The 18,554-nt window shown below is 47.0% G+C and overlaps 1 protein-coding gene across 3 annotated transcripts; it reads right to left on the bottom strand.

Moving 5' to 3' along the window:
- Positions 1-4,061: 4,061 nt before the first annotated feature.
- LOC116517740 (microtubule-associated proteins 1A/1B light chain 3B) lies at positions 4,062-12,812 on the bottom strand. Of its 3 annotated transcripts, none has more exons than XM_032230881.1 (4): positions 12,683-12,812; positions 10,036-10,091; positions 6,712-6,818; positions 4,062-5,253 (listed from the first exon to the last, which is right to left on the bottom strand). In XM_032230881.1, exons 1-4 carry the CDS (start codon positions 12,720-12,722, stop codon positions 5,079-5,081), a joined length of 378 nt encoding a protein of 125 aa, XP_032086772.1. In that variant the 5' UTR covers positions 12,723-12,812; the 3' UTR covers positions 4,062-5,078. The 3 variants fall into 3 exon arrangements, with proteins under 3 accessions (XP_032086772.1, XP_032086774.1, XP_032086773.1); XM_032230883.1 differs by lacking the exon at positions 12,683-12,812 and adding an exon at positions 11,155-11,262; XM_032230882.1 differs by lacking the exon at positions 12,683-12,812 and adding an exon at positions 10,927-11,078.
- Between the last annotated feature and the right edge of the window lie 5,742 nt (positions 12,813-18,554).

Raw genomic sequence — 18,554 nt, 5'->3', positions numbered from 1 at the left:
GAAATAGTGTTCTGCATCTGTAATAAATTTTAAAATTCAGACTCTTCCAGGAATTTGTTGGGTTTAGAAGGCGTCAAAATACGAAGTACAGTAGCCTACCGTTCCGTTATTTAGGAAAGTTTTATAGTTTGCCTCTTTTCCATTGATGTGGGCTATAAAAAATTTTTTTTTTTAGCTTTGGTAGCTAAGTAGCAACCAGTAATGCTTATCCAAAGGGGGCTGAAACAATGTGGATTTTTACCTCTCTAAGGGAGGCAATGTTTTTTTTATTTCAAAGAATCCATTCTCCCTGCTGCACTCCTTTGCTTCATGATCTGGGCTGCCTCAACTCTTAGTCACGCAGGACAGGACTGGCTGGGTCTCCACATTTTTTAATGTGCTGCTTTATAGTAGAAGAGAGCCCCCCCCCCTTCGGAACAGCAGGAGTGGCCGGGTCAAAAGTCTCTCTCTGCTTTCAGTAAAGCAGTGGCGAGTTCCCCTCCTGTGCTGGTTTATTGCCTTGGACACTGGTCAATTCCAACCGGCCTGCGTCTGACGTCCGTTATTTCTATGCAATGGAGTATTTCAGTTTCCATCTCCTCACTTTTGGCTTCACCAAAACAGGGTTAAGTTAGATGGGGGCGAGATAGACTTAAGCTAGTTGAACGTTATTCGCTCCGAACTCTGGGGTAGTAACGCGGCTGCGGTTAAAATCAGTGTGCCGAGATCGTAACGTGTACAATTCATTTTGTAGTTGCCCTGAATGACGGAGGCTGCTGCTATACATGGTCACCTGTTAGGGAAATAAGACTGTATTCAAAGATGATGGGAAGTCAGCAACTTACGTGGCCTTAATCTTGCCATGAGTAGAAGCAACCTGCCTTGGTTATTACATCTTTCATGTTTACTTTTAAAGCTGAAAATACCTTTAGTAGTCTGAAATATACGCTAAGAGCCAAATGTCCATTAAAAAGGAATCCCTATCATCCCACAAGCTTAGCAGGCTAAAAACCTTACTGGTTTTCTTAATTGGGAAGCCTCTAGGACAGTGGCTCCCAAACTTGGCAACTTTTAAGACTTGTGGATTTCAATTCCCAGAATTCTCCAGCCAGCTCTGCTGGCTGGAGAATTCTGGGAGTTGAAGTCCACAAGTCTTAAAAGTTGCCAAGTTTGGGAGCCACTGTCCTAGGAATTTGCCTCTGTTACATCTGTGCATTTTAAAAAAAAAGTGATTTTCTTTCCCGTGGGAAAAAAAGAGACCCTCTCGCTCAGCTATCCAACTTTCAGAGAGAACCGCTTTGATAATATAATTGCAGAGAAAAATGCAGCGGAATCCCCAGAAGAAAAAATCTGCTCTGACTTTTCTTGCTTTGAAAGTATCAGCTTTGCCTTGTAGTTCTCCATTCACGTGCTCCAGTATTCAGAAGCGGTTGGCAGTGTGTCATATAGGAATAGATGCCCACAAGCAGGCCTCGCGTGCAAGAACAGTTAAAAACACTTTTCTTAGAACGTAACTAACCGCGTGCCTCAGTTTGGTTGCAACTTTGCACTGAAGGACTTGAAGGAATGTGACTCAATTCATGTTGTTAACGAAAACAGCACATCGTGCAGGATTGCCCAAAACCCTGGCCTAGAGGGGGATGAAGCTTTTCCTTGCTTAAAAAAGAAAGAAAATAAAACAAAAACCAGACTTTCTCCACTGAAGGAAGAGTATTTCCATTGACTGTACTGTAGGATACCTGCCAGATATGGGGTTTAATTAATGAGAACCTAATGGAGCACTACAAGACTCTGAGCTGGCCTCCGATTACGAGAGCAGCTTTCTAATTTCTGTTGAAAACGATGCCTTCCACATTGTCCTGAAACGAACACTCCCAGACACCCAGAGGAGAAACTTTAGCAGATGCGCTTCATTCTGGCCCTGAAACGGTCAGATTCCTTATGACGTATCTGCACCCTCTTATTAATGGCTCTACCTGGGAGCAGGAATGAAAGAAGCCAGCAATTCAGAACGCTACCACTATCCACTATCTCTCTCCGTAAACTGAATTCTAACTGTTAATAGGAAACATTTTATGTCCCCCCCAATGGCAGGTTAACATGTTTTCCAGTTATAACTTTCCGTTTGGAGCAAAAGGGACGCCTTTTGCCCATTTCGAGCCATTTCTTTTACTCCTAGTATTACAAAATGTGCACGGAACTTTATATAAATATCAAAAAGTTTTGTAAATATTTAATATTTACCTAATATGATTTTGAACTGTAAATGTCAAGTATTCTGGTATTGGGATTTTTATGTTTTATTATACTTTGTTAAAAGGTAAAATTGTACATTTTTAGAATGTTTTTATCCGAGTAAATTTAATGTACTGAAAAACAAATAAAAGACCGCAGTGTCTTTCCAGTTATCCTTGTTGATGGGGTTTTTTCCCCCCGACTCCCCGTGGGGTGAAAGATGATAACGCCTGGAGCTGGCTAATTGCTGTCAGCCACAGACTGGCAGAGGGCACCTTCACAAGTGGGACTTGTAGGCAAACTGCACTGGACTTGGCTTTGCTTTCCCCAGGAGAAGGCAAGGCCAGGCTGCAGCCTGGGCTGTACGGTAATCCAGCGGGTGCCCCCAACCCTTTGGGCACCACAGACCACCAGACAGGGAGAGGAGGGCTTAACCTGCAGTCCACGTGTGCAGTTTTGCTCACCGCCTGCTCACCTCCAGTTGTGTGGCACTGTCCCTAACAGGCCACGCACCCGTACCAATCCGTGGCCCAGGAAGTGGGACCCCTGCCGGAATCCTCTGGCCTGGCGTGTCCTTCCTTGCAGCCTTTGGGAGTCCACTTTTTTCTTGTTGCATTGGACTCGTGGCTCAGAAATCCCACCCAGCCCAGTTAGCAGCAACAGTGGCCCGAGATTTCAATTTTCAATTTAATAAAATTTGTATGCCGCCCACTCCCTTGGGACTTTGGGTGGCTTACAGGCAAGATAAAAGAAGCATTTAACAATTTAAGATAAAAGATACAATTATTAAAATTACACACCATCCATTCTGTCTAAGTGGGGCTGGATATTGATCAACAGCCCCAGGCCTGCCGGAACAGCCAGGTCTTGGTGGCTTTACGGAAGGCCGGGAGAGTGGTGAGGGTCCGGATCTCTACGGGTAGTTCGTTCCACAGGGCCGGCGCAGCTACAGAGAAGGCCCTCCCCCGGGGGGCCGCCAGCCGGCATTGTCCGGTCGACGGCACCCGGAGGAGGCCCAACCTGTGCGATCTTGTTGGTTGTTGGGAGGTGAATGGCAGGAGGCTGTCTCTCAGGTAGCCAGGTCCTAAACCATGTAGGGCTTTAAAAGTAACGACTAGCACCTTGAAGCGCGTCCGGAGACCAATGGGGAGCCAGTGCAGCTCGCGGAGGATGGGTGTATCTAGGTACACCCAATATCGCTCGCATGACTGCATTCTGGGCCAACTGCAGTCTTCCAACACTCTTCAGGGGCAGCCCCATGTAGAGATTTGAGCAGTCCTGCTTCCAAGCAACCAGGCCAGAGGCACCTGCGCCAATTTCCCGGTGCCGTGTTAAATAACATAACTGGGTTTCAATTTTGAAAAGTCCACAGCCACATTCATAACACAGGAACAACGGGGCCAGATATTGGGTGGGCTTCTTCAAAACCACCTTGCAACCAATTGGGGTGCAGCACCCACGACAGCTCTCTTTCCAAAGAAAGCAACAAGACGCAGCCGTCCCGTACTTGTGAAGGGCCGTCTGTATGGAGAACCTAGGTTGCGCAGGAGGCATCGCATGTTCACAATGAGATCTCACGGGCTTTGAAACCAAAGCCTGAATAGGTGAATCCCAAGCTGGCTAGAAGGCCGAGTCTTTCAATGGACTGAGATTTTAGCAGGATTTCTTGATGGAAGTGAGCTCTCTGGAGCCCCATCCCACCCGCACCCCCACCAACCTTGCCATTTCTGAGGATTCCAAGCGGATCTCTCAGATGATTCCGCACAGGACTCCACAACAAAATGGAAATCCAGTTAACCTGCCTCAGGTACGTAGTTGTAGCCATCGAATCCACACGCACTCTTGGGTCATTTTAGATACAGTCTAGACTTTAATAAAGTGAAATTATGTTCAGTGTGAAATTAAAGCTGAAGGAAACCAAGGTTTTTTCAGTGACGGATGCAACGCAGATTCAATCTTCTTTCTACCTGTCCCAGTTCAAGAACTCCGGGTAAAAAGATGAAGATACATAGATGTGCACAAAAAAGACACAATTGTAATGGCTAAAAAGCTTGCGCCTGATGGCTTGCATCTGTTATCATCATTTGAAGGATAAAAGGAAGCCCCCTTCGGGAGGGCCCGATGGGCGGATTCGGTTTAAAAAAAAAAAGATGCATGACAGAATACAAATATATTAGAGTAATGTTCTTAACTGTTAAATACATAGCCTAATTTTTTTAAAATACACACTTCCTAAACTAAAGCTATGCTTGCTTTATAGTTATAGTTAGCAATCCGGTGCTTTGCTGATATTGACTGAAGTAGCAATACCAGGGAATTAACCCCTCTCTCTCTTCTTCCCCCCCACTCCCACCCCCACGTGCACCGATTTTTCCAAACACCAAGAAGCCGGAAGAGGCAAACTTTCCTACCTTTTGAGGAAAAGCAGTTTTTTAAGGAGCTGAAACATAAATTAACAGGATAATATCACACAGATGTATTTTCAGTTGGCTACTTTTTTTTAACACTTAGCCCAGTTCCTATGATTTGAGAGTAACGCCAACATATTTTTTAAAATTATTATTACTATTGTCAACATGCAGGTTATGGAATCTTGCTCCAATTCCAGAGGCTTTTAAAAAGCAAGTATGCCTGTGCAAAGGAATAGCGAGTCTACGAAGCCGGGCCGCTTGTCCGTACTGGCGCTCATCTCTTAAATATTTACAAACAAAAAAAGGAAAAAGACATTTGAGAGCATCCCGCAAAGCACAACTACTCTGAGCAGATCAGTGGCGCGACATCCCTTTCTTTTTCCTGGGCGAAGGGGCAGGGGAGGGGAAAGGGCAAAAACTAGGCTAGGCTACAAGGCCGAGGGGGCAAGGTGTTTACACGGAGGGCTTCATGCCAAACGTTTCCTGAGAGGCGTAGACCATGTACAAGAATCCGTCTTCATCCTTTTCACTTTCGTACACCTCCGAAATGGGCGTGGAGACGCTCACCATGCTGTGTCCGTTCACCAGTAAGAAGAACGCTTGGTTGGAATTCAGCTGCAGTCGCCGTCTGGAAGGGAAGAGGAGAAGTGGGCCTTGAACAGCGGCACCAGCAGCGCTCGGCCTGGCCTCGGGAACTCCCGAGAGGATGACCACCGCCTCCTCCGCTTTATCGCATCCAGAAATGACCACTTAACTAAGGTGCTCTTCCCAAGCATTTCTCAGCCTTTCCCTTTTTAGTGGCCCTCCAGGGACTGGGTAGCAATAGCAGTTAGACTTATATACCGCTTCATAGGGCTTTCAGCCCTCTCTAAGCGGTTTACAGAGTCAGCATATCGCCCCCAACAATCAGATAGATAGATAGATAGATAGATAGATAGACAGACAGATAGCAATAACAATAGCAGTTAGACTTATATACCGCTTCATAGGGCTTTCAGCCCTCTCTAAGCGGTTTACAGAGTCAGCATATCGCCCCCACATTTCACCCACCTCGGAAGGATGGAAGGCTGAGTCAACCCTGAGCTGGTGAGATTAGAACCGCTGAACTGCAGATAGCAGTCGGCTGAAGTGGCCTGCAGTGCTGCGCCCTAACCACTGCGCCACCTCGGTACCTGCCACCGCCAGGACGAAAGCCAGGCAGGCTCACAAAGGCCGCTCACTAGATTTTGAACGGGCTGATAAAGCAGAATCCTTCCCTTTCCCATCAATACATTGAATGGATCCTGGGATTTTTTCCCCCAGATTCCATCTTGTTCACTCAGGTTGGAATAGATTCCCCCCCACCCCCGGGTCCCTTCTCAATCCCAAGCAGCAGTGGTCTGTGGAGCTTTTATTTAGCTCAGCTTATTTGTTTAGCACCCAAAGGTTCTTTTCCAAAAGGCGAATGGATTTCCTTGGTTTGTCCCTTCGAAAACGTTTCGCTCCTCATCCGAGCAGCTTCTTCAGTTCTGGTGGGGAAATGGAAGGATTTATATCCTTCGCAGTCATCTGCTCCGAAGGGGTGTGTTGGCTCTCTGGGAGTTGTTGAGGCCGCTTGGGGGTTTATCTGTATCCTCAGAGTCACCTCAATCTGAGTGTAAATAGGTGTGGAACAGTTCTTCGGTTAGAGCGGAAGAAGCTTCTTGGATGAGAAGTGCAACGTTTTCACGGGAAAAAAACCAAGGATAGTCCTGTTGCCTTTTGGGAAAAAGCCCCTTTGGGGGCAACCATGAACTAAATAAAATCTTTTTTAAAATCAAAGCCCTGTGCCTCTGCAGCTTTACCCCTGAGTAAGCAGAGGATAGGCCGTGTTTAAGATCTGGCTTCTGCTGCAAGTCAGCTGAGCCTTGTGGAATCCTAGCTGGGTTATCCACTACGGTAGCTGGTCTTGGCTTAGCACCGGCTTAATAGTGTGGAACAACAATTCTTAAAAGTTCTTAGACAACAGAGTCCCAATAAAATCCGATGGTCCCAAAGTAAGGAAGCCTTTTGTTTCTTAGGCCTCGCAAAAAGTGAATCTGCATGCAAATGATTACGGGTTAAATACCTGATTATCTTGATAAGCTCACTCATGTTGACGTGATCTGGGACCAGAAATTTTGTTTTGTCCAGAACGGGAAGCTGCTTTTCTCCTTTATATCTTTCGATAATTACCTGGAAAAGATGCCAAGAGTAGAAACAAACGTTGGAATGCGATAGACGTGCCACTTTAAATTCACACTTTATATCTGGGTTGGCACAAAATGCAACGACGTTTTTCCAAACCATGCCAATGGGTACTACATATTTTCTGTGATTTCCTACACAGCAGTATTTAAAACCAACACCTTGAACAACACAAAAAGTGAATTGATATTCATGAATTTACATAGTTGCCTTTATTTTAATGAAAACTGCTAAAGTGTGTCCAGAATGATCACAATAGGTTTAAAACAAGAGAAGAAAGAGGCGATTGCAGGAGAAACCATGGAAGTAGCAAAAGTGACGTTTTAAATCAAAAGCACCACAGTTTTAAATCAAAAGCACCACAGATCTTCCTCATCGTTCCAACATTTGCAAAGAAATTATCTTTGCACTTTGAGGCCACTGAGGAAATGATGCCGTTTATAAATACAGCCCCAGAAGAAAAATCAAATCTGAATGCTATTAACAGGACAATGCTTGTTCCTTATAAATGGTTAAGCAAAAGAGGGGCTGTCTTAATTTACGTTTTTGTCATTGAGAAACAGAAAAGTGCCATTGAAAGAGATTATGCAAGCCTATTTAAAGCAGAACTGCTACCATTACTTAAGATAGGCCAGTGTTGATTTGACTAAAGAGATCATATGACAGGTATAAAAATGGAACTAGATGTAACTCCTTCTTCCATTGTTAAGTTCTTTTTGGAAAGAAAAGGAAACAAAAAGAGATTATTTGGGCTTCAAACCTCAAGATCAATGTTCTGTAAAGTAACAGTTTTCATTGATTCTATACAAAGGCTGTGTGTTTAGAAAGGAAACAGAATTGGATAATTTTCTGCTGCGTTTGGCACTGAGGGAAAAAAGGAAAAATTTAAATAAGCTGATTTTAATTTTGGCTGATGATGATACCTATCTTGAATTTTACCGGGCTTTGATTTTTGTTTTCTTGTACTAATTCTCATCTAGAGTTTTTTGTTGTGTTTTCCCCCCATTTGATGTTGCAAACAGCCCACGATCCCTGAAGATGGGGTGGATTCTAAGTACTGTGTTAACAAAGAAGATGAAGAAATGCACGGTGATTCCTTAATTAGTTACTGCTTTATTCGACAGAAAATTACTCCCTCATCCAACTCCAGGCACTCTTCGGTTAGCAAGCTATTCTCAAAGATGGCGGATTCTGCTAGGTTACTTTTATGATGGAGAGGTCAGTAAATTTTAAACCTTGCCAAGGCCCATCTCAGCAGCTGCATCCAATGGCCTTTCAGGAGTCTCTCCATGCAGCTTGACCTGAATTCCTTCCTTGAAATTGCAAACAGATCAGGGGCAAAAGACTCTGCAGATTGGTCTCCATGGAAGACCCCCCTTAAGGGGGGGAGGGGTAGCCTAATCAGCCACTGATCTGGACAATCCAGAGAGAAGGGTAGGAAGGGGGTGGAGGTTAAGCCCCCCCAGCTGGTCTACAATGCTGACAACGCCAGTCAGGCTATTCTGGATTTTGCTCCTTGCTCTGATAGGGAACATGACTGGAAAATGAGTGTTTCATATTTTGCAGTGAGCAGGGGAACTTAAAAATAGTGGCCACTTTCTGGTTCCCTGAATTGCACACTGCCAGCAATGGGATTTACCCAAGAATTGCACAAACATTTGAGCCAGCATTATCAGGCAAGCACAGATGCACCCTCTATGGGCTTGTCAGTGGACCAGAGAGGCATTCTGCTTTGGCAAGGAGGATGGAAATCCCCCTTTTAATTTCCCCTCTTTCAATGTTGTCCTTGCTGGTTGTGGTCCTTCCATTTGCAAGTTCTTAACAAAGCCCGCCAGATGTTCTTTCAAGCAGCTGCATCCCTTCCCTGAAACAGGCTCAGGATAAAATGGGTAACATAGCGGCCCACTTCTATGCTAGGTACACAAACCTACAGCACAGAAATGTGGGCCAGTTTAACCCAGAAAGAGGCAATCCATTCAGAGAATACCCTTAACTCCGATGCTCTGCCCCTGCCAAGGCCTGCCCAAGCCCCTCTTGGCACAGGGGCAAGCAAAAGGCCGAAGTCAACAGAAGCGGATGGGGCCCCAAGGTCTTTGGGAAATCCTTGCGGACAGAACTATTTGGAGCTTCGGATTCAGTGCTCAAGAACACTGGAGGTTTTTAAGAAGAGACCGGACGACCATTTGTCTGAAATGATACAGGGCTTCCTGCCTAAGCAGGGGGTTGGACTAGAAGACCTCCAGGGTCCCTTCCAACTCATGTTGTTCTGTTATTGCCTCTGCCTGACCTGCCCAGTCCTTAGCATTGTTTCCTTATTTCCCACACAAGCTCTCAAAGTTTTGGAAGTCTTCTGTATTTCCTTCCCAACTACTGAAGATCTGCAACAGCTCTTTGGGAATGTTGTTATTGAGAAGGGCTACCAGTTTTCAGCATTGGCATCGCTTCTTTCCCAGACACTTCAACACCTAATAGGGCTTTATTCATTTGGATGGGCTACTACAAAAATTACTTTGCAGTGATGCTTCTGCTGCTGTCTTGCGATGGTTCTATAGAAGAATACTTGTGGTCCCTTTGTGGCACGCAATCTTTGAGTTTTCACTCAAAAGTCCACAGAAACATGATCAAGAACGTCTTACTGAATTAGCAAAAAGGAGCTTCAAACTGCCCTGGAGGAGAAAGACAGGAAGGGATGATTCTCTTGCTCCAGATCAGGGGTTCCCCCACCAGGGATGTGAGACAACATTCCAGGGGGTGGAAAAACTTGGGTTGAGAAGTTTCAAAATTATAGCGTATATGCATAATTATATGGGTATAATTATTTACTTTTGTAAGGGGTGCGAGAAATATATCAGAAGCATTCAAGGGGTGTGGGGCATGGAAAAGGTTGGGAACCCCTAGATCGTCCTCTCTCAAAATAAATCAGAAGCTTGTGAATGCAGTTCTCCCTGTTATTTCAGTCCATTTCCTTTCTCCAGTCAGTTACACATTAAAAGAAAAGCCAGCTGCAATCGGATATTGAGCTCTGGAGCAAAACAAATGCATATCCTTCTTTAAGATAAACAAGGCAGGGGCAAAGTATCTTCCACTAATTACGACTACATCAACTGAAAGTGTTAACCCCTTCCGCCCCCCCCCCCCCCCCAAATACTGCCGATACTGTTAATTGAGTCTCACCATTAGGCAGACCAGGCTGAAGCCAACTCACCGGTATCTTTGTTGGATGCTGTTCGCGAATAAGTCTGACATCTTCTATTCTTTGTTCTAAAAGGGAAAAAGTAAAGTCATTGCCAAGTTCTACCCCTCAAAAAGAAACCAATTAAGCTTGTTTAAAATCAACTGCACACTTTAACATATGAACCTCTTCAAAAAATAAAGGTGGCTAATGGTTATTTGTATTGCTATGCCCCAGAGCAGTGTTTCTCAACCTTGGCAACTTGAAGATGTCCGGACTTCAACTCCCAGAATTCCCCAGCCAGCATTCGCTGGCTGGGGAATTCTGGGAGTTGAAGTCCGGACATCTTCAAGTGGCCAAGGTTGAGAAACACTGCCCCAGAGATTCTAAGAAAGATTTCCTCCTTCCCCCGCCCCCTGATATGGGCCTATTTGCATTGCTCATTTCCTAAAAGAAAACAAACAGCAAATGTGACCTTTACTTTCATTTTCAGCAGCACAAAAACAAACCGAAGTGCCAGCCCTTCTTCCGCCTTGCCAGACAAGCAGGAAAACCAGTTTAGGCAGAACAAAAACAAAATCAACCGCTCACAACAGAGTCTTCTTATGCAAGAGAGAGAGGGAGGAAGAGAAAGAAAATCACATTTAAAGCATCGATTATGCCATTTAGCAGCTGAAATTCAAACTCCGGTGGAAAACAAACCAATTCCCAAGTCTTGCAGGTGTTGAATTCTTTCTTTCTCCTCCCAATCGTTAAACCCATTTTTTTACTTTTAGGGAGGAGGGTATAACGCTCAATATTTTCTTCCGCTTTTCAGCCTCTGATCCCCGTCAGAAGTCACCTGCCACTGAGTATTGCCGTCACCCAGGCAATTAGTGAAATAATCACCTGTGATTCAACTTTTCCACAACCACAACAACTAACCCAGTGCTTCAGAGGTGCCCATCAGGTCTTCTTACTAGGAAAGGATTTGCATTCGCTTCATGGAGCCCTGGCATTGCCCAGGAAGCAGATGGTCCCCTGGGCAACTGCAGGACTATTCTCCCCGCCCCCCATCGCAGAGGAAGGAGAGCAAATAAAAGGTGCCAGGAGCAGCCCCTGCCACCCGCCCCATAACCCAGATGACCCGACTGACCCACACATCCTCCTAACCTTGACCGGCACTTGCAAACCCGCTGCCCTCCAGGCTCCCAGGGAAGGTGTGCCAGGCAGCCCATGATGCCCGCCTGCCAGGCGGAAGTGACAGGCACCAGACCTGTTTACGCCTGGATGCCAAGAAGCCGCACAAACAGGCCCTGCACTGGCATGCCCCCCCCCGCCAGCTCCAGGCTTGGTTTAATTGAAAGTGGGGGGGGGGATCTTCATGGAGAGGCACACTGGGCGGGGGGGGGGGTGTCAGGATATTGGGAGGGCTTTTAGCTGTCTCCCCATCATACCAAGAGAGCTGGGGGGGAGACGGTCTTGGGGAGGGGGCTGCAGTCCTCAATAGGGGGAGCGAAGGGGGGGGACAGAAGATGCCAAGGGGGGGGAAGGGGGCTTCCTGGAGAAAAGGAGGGGTCGTGGGGGGGGGGAAGGGTCTTTTGGATGCCCAGTGGGGGGGGGATCTTCATGGAGAGGCACAGTGGGCGGGGGGGGGTGTCAGGATATTGGGAGGGCTTTTAGCTGTCTCCCCATCACACCAAGAGAGCTGGGTGGGGGGGAGTCAGTCTTGGGGAGGGGGCTGCAGTCCTCAATAGTCTCAGGGGGAGCGAAGGGGGGGCAGAAGATGCCAGGCTGGGGGGAGGGGGGCTTCCTGGAGAAAAGGAGGGGTCGTGGGGGAGGGGAGGGTCTTTTTGGATGCCCAGTGGGGGGGGATCTTCATGGAGAGGCACAGTGGGCGGGGGGGGGGGGTTTCAGGACATTGGGAGGGCTTTTAGCTGTCTCCCCATCACACCAAGAGAGCTGGGTGGGGGGGAGTCAGTCTTGGGGAGGGGGCTGCAGTCCTCAATAGGGGGAGCGAAGGGGGGGGCAGAAGATGCCAAGGGGGGGGAAGGGGGCTTCCTGGAGAAAAGGAGGGCTCGTGGGGGGGGAAGGGTCTTTTTGGATGCCCAGTGGGGGGGGATCTTCATGGAGAGGCACAGTGGGCGGGGGGGGTGTCAGGACATTGGGAGGGCTTTTATCTGTCTCCCCATCACACCAAGAGAAGTTGGGGGGGGGGAGTCAGTCTTGGGGAGGGGGCTGCAGTCCTCAATAGTCTCAGGGGGAGCGAAGGGGGGGGGGCAGAAGATGCCAGGCTGGGGGGAGGGGGGCTTCCTGGAGAAAAGGAGGGGTCGTGGGGGAGGGGAGGGTCTTTTTGGATGCCCAGTGGGGGGGATCCTTCCTCCACTGACCCCCCCCCCTCGGTCCTTTCTGGCCGGGGGGGAGGGGAGTCAAGGAGCCAGGCAAAAAGGGCGGGGGGGGAGGCCTCTCTCCCCCTCCCTCCCCTCCCTCCCGGCCTACTCCGCAGGGCTGTTGTGTGGGGGCCTGGGATCCAAGGAAAGCGGGGCCAGAGCTACGCGTAGAGCCCCCTCCTCAATCCTTCCTCCCCCTCCCCCCGGTCTTCCTCAGGGAGGACTCCAACTCCCATCGCCCGCAGCCGCCCCAGACGGGGAAAGCCTCCCCCCCCACACAAACACCCCAGCCCGCCTGCCCCTGGGCCCACCGAAGGAGCGTCGCTGCTTGAAGCTCTTCTCCGAGGGCATCGCGGCGGCGGCGGCGGCTCCCCTCAGCGTCTCTGCGGCCTCCTCAGCGGCGCCCGACCTCCTCCTCCTCCTCCTGCCCCCCCCCCGCCCTCCCGCGGTCAGCTGACCCGGGCCGCCCCGCCTCCCGGCCTCTGACGTCACAGGCAGGACGAAGCAGAAGCAGTAGGCCGCGGCTCCTCCTGGGCTTCAGCTGCGCCTGCGCAGTCGGCCGTCCCCGGCCCTGCGTCTGCAGACGAGGAGGAGGAGGAGGCCAGCGCGCTTGCGCAGGTCGGGCCCAAGCTTCTCTCCTCCCGGCCGCCGTGGTTACCATGGCGACTCAGAAGAGGAGGAAGAGGCCTAGCCCTTTTGACGTGCCAGGTTTTGGGGAACCACAAGCCCATCGTGCTGAACCGGCTAGGTGTCCTGATGTCTTTCCATCCTCCCTCAGTTTCCAGGATGTTGATTATGTTACAAATGCAACTTCCAACACCCTAGTGTACAACCCCCATCGCTCTGGCATAAAGTGTCCCTATATAGCAGTGTTTCTCAACCTTGGCCACTTGAAGATGTCCGGACTTCAACTCCCAGAATTCCCCAGCCAGCATTCGCATTCGCTGGCTGGGGAATTCTGGGAGTTGAAGTCCGGACATCTTCAAGTGGCCAAGGTTGAGAAACACTGCTATATACGCACTCCCCTTTTTTGCCTTCCAGGGGCCTGGACTACAGAGCCCATCATCCTCATCCTCAACTAGCCTGGCCTACGGCAGATGCTGGAAGATTCACTCCACCCCAGGCTCCTCTCCTTGGCATATTCTGTTTTTCGGGTTATTTATTTCGTTCACCTCTGCTTTTTTATTTTGCCCATCATTCAGAGCTTTTCACTTCTGGCTGCTGAAAGCCCACATGGGATGCTCTGGCGTCCATCTGCCTCCCCACTGGGGATCCCTAGGGCAGCTGCCATGTTCCGGCTCTTCATTCCTGGTTACTCAAAAGCCAAGGATTTCCTGTGGCGCATAATGCTCCATAATGCTTGCAACTGACATGCTCGTCATCTGCTTCTTCTTCCATGGGACCTGCAGATCCTCATTGCAAGGACTGGCCTGGGGGGTGGGGTGGGGGGGAACATACCCGGATTGTCCCAAAGAGAGTCATAGCCCATCCTTCAAACCCCTTTGGAGCAAAGGGGCAGGTTGCTACAGGACTCCTCTCAAGAGTGGAAGACTACACAACCCAACAAATAACGAAAGCCATAAGGCTGCTGTTGTTGGCACAGAGACTTGAAGAGTCCTTTGGCATATTTCCTTCGCATCTGAAGAATCGAAAAGAAATTGCTGCATAAAATGGACCGCTCCTTGGCATCACTTCTTCTTTTTTTTTTTTGGAAGGGACCTCGGAGGTCTTCTGTTCAAAAGTTTTATTTTCTTTTAAAACAAACATTTCATCATTCCTCAATCAATAAGACATCGGAGTACAATTTTTTTGTGTGTCAAAATAGTTCTAGTCTACCACCAAATTCTTGTCTAGCCTAATGTATACCCCTCCCTCCCTCCACCCTCCACCCCAACCCCCTCCTCCTTCCCCCCCCCCCCGACTTCCCAGAGCCCGTACACGGTATGGGTTTTTAACAAACACAGTCTAAAATCTATTGAGAAAAAAGAAATAAAGAAATTAATGACATCTCTACATTGACCTTAGCTTCTTCTTGCCGAGCTAACTTTAAACAATTTAAATCATTTCTGATCTTAAGCATAGGCTAACTGGAATTTCTTGGTCCCGTATTTATTTTGTATATAGTCAATCCATTTTTTCCAGTCTCGTTTATATCTCTCATTTGAGTGATCTTTAAGATATGCTGATATTTTAGCCATCTCGGCTAAGTTTGTGACTTTCAATGCCCATTCTTGAATTGTAGGCAAGTCTTCCTTCTTCCAGTATTGCGCCACCAACAGTCTTGCTGCCGTTATTAGGTGCAGAGTCAAGTTACTCTCTACCACTGTAAAGTCAGTACTTATACCTAGTAAGAATAACTGAGGAGTAAACTTTATCCTTCTTTTAAAGATATTTTGCATGATCCACCATATTTTTATCCAGAATGCCTTAACCTTTTGGCAGGTCCATCATATATGAAAATATGTAGCATCGAGAGAACCACACCTCCAACATTTAGGCTGTACATTCGGATACATAGAAGCCAACTTTTTAGGATCTAAATGCCATCTATAGAACATCTTATAAAAATTTTCTCTCAAGTTTTGAGCTTGTGTAAATTTCACATTTGTTACCCATATTCTTTCCCATGTATCCAATCTTAGGCATTCTTTATGTGATGCTGTTTGACCCGGTTTCTACTTAAGGGCATATTCATCTGGCAGGAAGAGAATGGGTGTGTGAGTGAGTGTGCACATTAAGGAAGATGACTTTGACAGACGTATGCAAGAACTGCAATTGCTAATAAGCGGTGTCATGTATATGGCACATCACACACGTGAGTTGATTGCAAATTGCCCTGGATGCCTACGTCCACCACCTGCAATGAATCATACCTCTGTCAAATTTAGCTGCTTTTGAACTAGGAAGCCTGGAGCAAGTGTTGCGTTAAACCATGAAATAGCTGGTTTGTTGGGGCTTAGTGCCATCTTTCCTGTCCCTATCGGATAATCTATTATTACATATCAAATGCACTCTACAAACTCAATTCCTTTCCCCGCCTTCAGCATCTATTAGGGCTAAAAGGCACATTTTAGATGTTTGACATCAACTGGTATGAATTTTAGGAGGAGGGTTTGATTGGGAGCTGTCCAGCATTGGTTATAAAATGGGCTTATAGAAATAAATTAAATAAATTAAATAAATTAATTGAAATAACTATTTGAAAGCCTGGTTTAAGAAGAATTCAGACCTGAAGCATTGGAAAATATCCTTTTAAGGATAGTATAAGATAGAAGATACTGAGCTTTCAAAGAGAGTATGGAAAACATCTGTGACGTTAGCATTAAATTCCACCAAGTTTCACCTTTGAAGGTTGAGAGCCCATAGCTCTTCCCATAGCTTAATTTCCCAGTGATGGGAAGAAAAGATTGCAGTATTGTCTGACTTCACATCCTAAAAATCACTTGACTTGTTTTGGTGTACGTTTCCGTCGGGGAGGGGGTGGAGAGGTGAGGAGGAAGCATTTGACCCCCCACAAAATTTTGGACCATCCCTGAAAACCAAAGCGTGCAGGTGACATCAAGCAAGGTTTTAATTGTGATCTTTCGGGTTTAATTGTGGCTAAACCTGAAACATTGAGAGTCCTGTATTGCAGATGCTATAATAAGCCGATAGCAATGGCTCTTTCTTCGTGGCAGCAATGTGACAGACTCTGGTGAATCTTTAATGACGATCGATTTTTAAAAATGCATTGAGTCAGAGCAATGATGAGTCATTCCCTCAAGGCTCCTTGGCTGCCTGCCTTGGGCGGTGACGTCATGAGATTCAACCTGTATATTAATAAAAGAGAATATTCGTAGCTCAGGGTTGACATGGGGGGGGTGTCTTTGGTGCTCTCTGAACACGCTTGTTTTCTTGCAGATGTTTCTTGCAGACCCAAACTGTGTAACACCAGCAGTGTTAGTCAGTGCTAACTGTCACGAGCACTGATGATGTTAGCTAGTTTGGCTCATGAAACGTCTTTATTTTTATTTTTTTGTTATGTGTTCGTTATGTGTCTTTTTCTCTCTCTCTCTCTCTCTTTTTTGTAAACTTCGGGATTGGGCGGCATATAAATTTTATAAATAAATAAATAAAACAAGCAGGATTCAGCCTATCAACAAGCCATCCGTTATGTATATGACTTCCTCAGAAATAAATCCCATTGAGTTAGTGGAATTGAATCCCGAAGCAAAAGTGCTCGGAATTGCATTTTCAGAGGAAAAAGGAAAGCAAACCCCACTGAATATGGGCAAAGACAGAAGAACTTACTCCTAATTGAACATGCATCAGATTCTATATCAGTGTTTCTCAACCTTGGCCACTTGAAGATGTCCGGACTTCAACTCCCAGAATTCCCCAGCCAGCGAATGCATTCGCTGGCTGGGGAATTCTGGGAGTTGAAGTCCGGACATCTTCAAGTGGCCAAGGTTGAGAAACACTGTCTATATTTATGTTCAGTGATTCTAGTCAGACTGCTGTGATTTTTTTTCTCGGCTGAAAAGTTGTATTGTACAGGAGTCCTTAATTTACAACAGCTTGTTTAGTGACCAAAGTTACAACAGCACCAAAAAAAGGGGGGGGAATTATGGCTGTTCCCCCCACTTATGACAGTTGCAGCATCATTTCCCCCATGGTCATGTGATCAGAATTCAGATGCTGGGCAACTGACTCATACTTATGGCGGTTGCAGCGCTTAGCTTTCGCAACCTCCTGGCAACAAAGTCAACGGGGGGAAGCCAGATTCACTTAACAACCGTGTTACTAACTTAACAACTGCAGCGATTCATTTAACGACTGTGGCAAGAATGGTTACCCAACGGGGCAAAACTCGCTTAAACGAAGGTTTCGTTTAGCCATTCTAAATCAAGGACTATCCATCCTCTGAAACTCACTGTCATCCATTACAATCCAGCTGTGTAGCATCAACCTGTTTTGAACCCACAGCCCGTTCCTGAGCCTGGCAATAGTTCCGGGCCACACTAGAACGTTATTAACCGTAAGCTGTATTTTTAAAAGCAGTGCCATTAAACAGGTCCCAATCAACAGGCATTGAATATGTGGATTATTCCCTCCCTCTCTCTCTCTCTCTCTCTCTCTCTCTCTCTCTCTCTCTCTCTCTCTCTCTCTCTCTCTCTCTCTCTCCCTCTCTCTTTCTTTCTCTTTCTCTCTCTCTCCCTCTTCATCTCTCCCTGTTTCTCTCTCTCTCTCTCTTGCAGTTTTAAAATTTACTGTACCGAGACTTGGAGCTGGCAGAGGGGCCTGTGGACTTCAGCACAACTATCAACATCGATGTTCAAGATAGTACAGTTATGTCCATTCCAAGTTGTAAATGCTAGTCTTTTTTCCAATAAAAGACCATTAACTTAAAAAAAAAAGAATATGTGGATTATGCAGAATACAAAACATTAGTAAAAATAAGAGAAAAATCTCTGGGACGTTAAAAACAAGCCCTGGGGCCTGTGGGCACCGATACGCCGGTTGCGCAGAGGCAAATATTATGCAATTTTGTCTTCTGTTGTATTAGTATACAGAACAGAATAACAGAGTTGGAAGGGACCTCGGAGGTCATCTACTCCAACCCTCCCACCCAAGCAGAAGACCCTATGCCATTTCTGACCGATGGCAGTCCAGTCTCTTCTTGAAAGCCTCCAGTGATGAAGCTCCCACAACTTCTGTTCCATGGGTTGATTGTTCTCCCTACCAGAATATTCCTCCTTGTTTCCAGGTTGAATCAATCAATCAATCAGAATGGAGTTGGAAGGGACCCTGTAGGTCATCTAGTCCAACCCCCTCTACCCAAGCAGGAGACCCCCACGTCATTTCTGACTGATGTCCAGCCTCTTCTTGAAAGCCTCCAGTGATGAAGCTCCCACAACTTCTGAAGGCAACTCTTGTCCCATGGGTGAAATGAATGAAAATGAGGTTTCCCCCCTCTCCCAAAGGATTTCATGCAGCCACGAGTTGCTTTCCAGCGACCGGACCTGCCTCGCACTCTTTTTCTCGGAATCCCGGAGAAAAGGGGGGTCTCACGGAGCAGCGCTCGGGAGTGGGGGGAATGGAGGGGTGAGCCGGGACCGTCGCAGCCCATCTGCCCCCCGCAAAAAAAACCGGAAAGGACAGGCTAGGCTTCAAGGAGGCTCCGGAGCGAGGCTTTCGGCAGGA

Source organism: Thamnophis elegans, chromosome 14, assembly GCF_009769535.1.
Source record: "Thamnophis elegans isolate rThaEle1 chromosome 14, rThaEle1.pri, whole genome shotgun sequence".
Lineage (NCBI taxonomy): Eukaryota > Metazoa > Chordata > Lepidosauria > Squamata > Colubridae > Thamnophis > Thamnophis elegans.
The sequence above is the reverse complement of the archived record's forward strand: the minus strand, read 5'-3'. Positions and strand labels throughout refer to the sequence as shown.

What these genes read in the sequence shown, in the direction of transcription:
- LOC116517740 (XM_032230881.1), bottom strand. Translation starts at nt 12,722, where the DNA reads ATGCCCTCGGAGAAGAGCTTCAAGCAGCGACGCTCCTTCG. An exon ending in CAAGCAGCGACGCTCCTTCG is followed by an intron (nt 10,092 to 12,682) that starts GTGGGCCCAGGG and finishes TTTCCCTTTTAG; the next exon opens with AACAAAGAATAGAAGATGTC. An exon ending in AGCATCCAACAAAGATACCG is followed by an intron (nt 6,819 to 10,035) that starts GTGAGTTGGCTT and finishes CATCTTTTCCAG; the next exon opens with GTAATTATCGAAAGATATAA.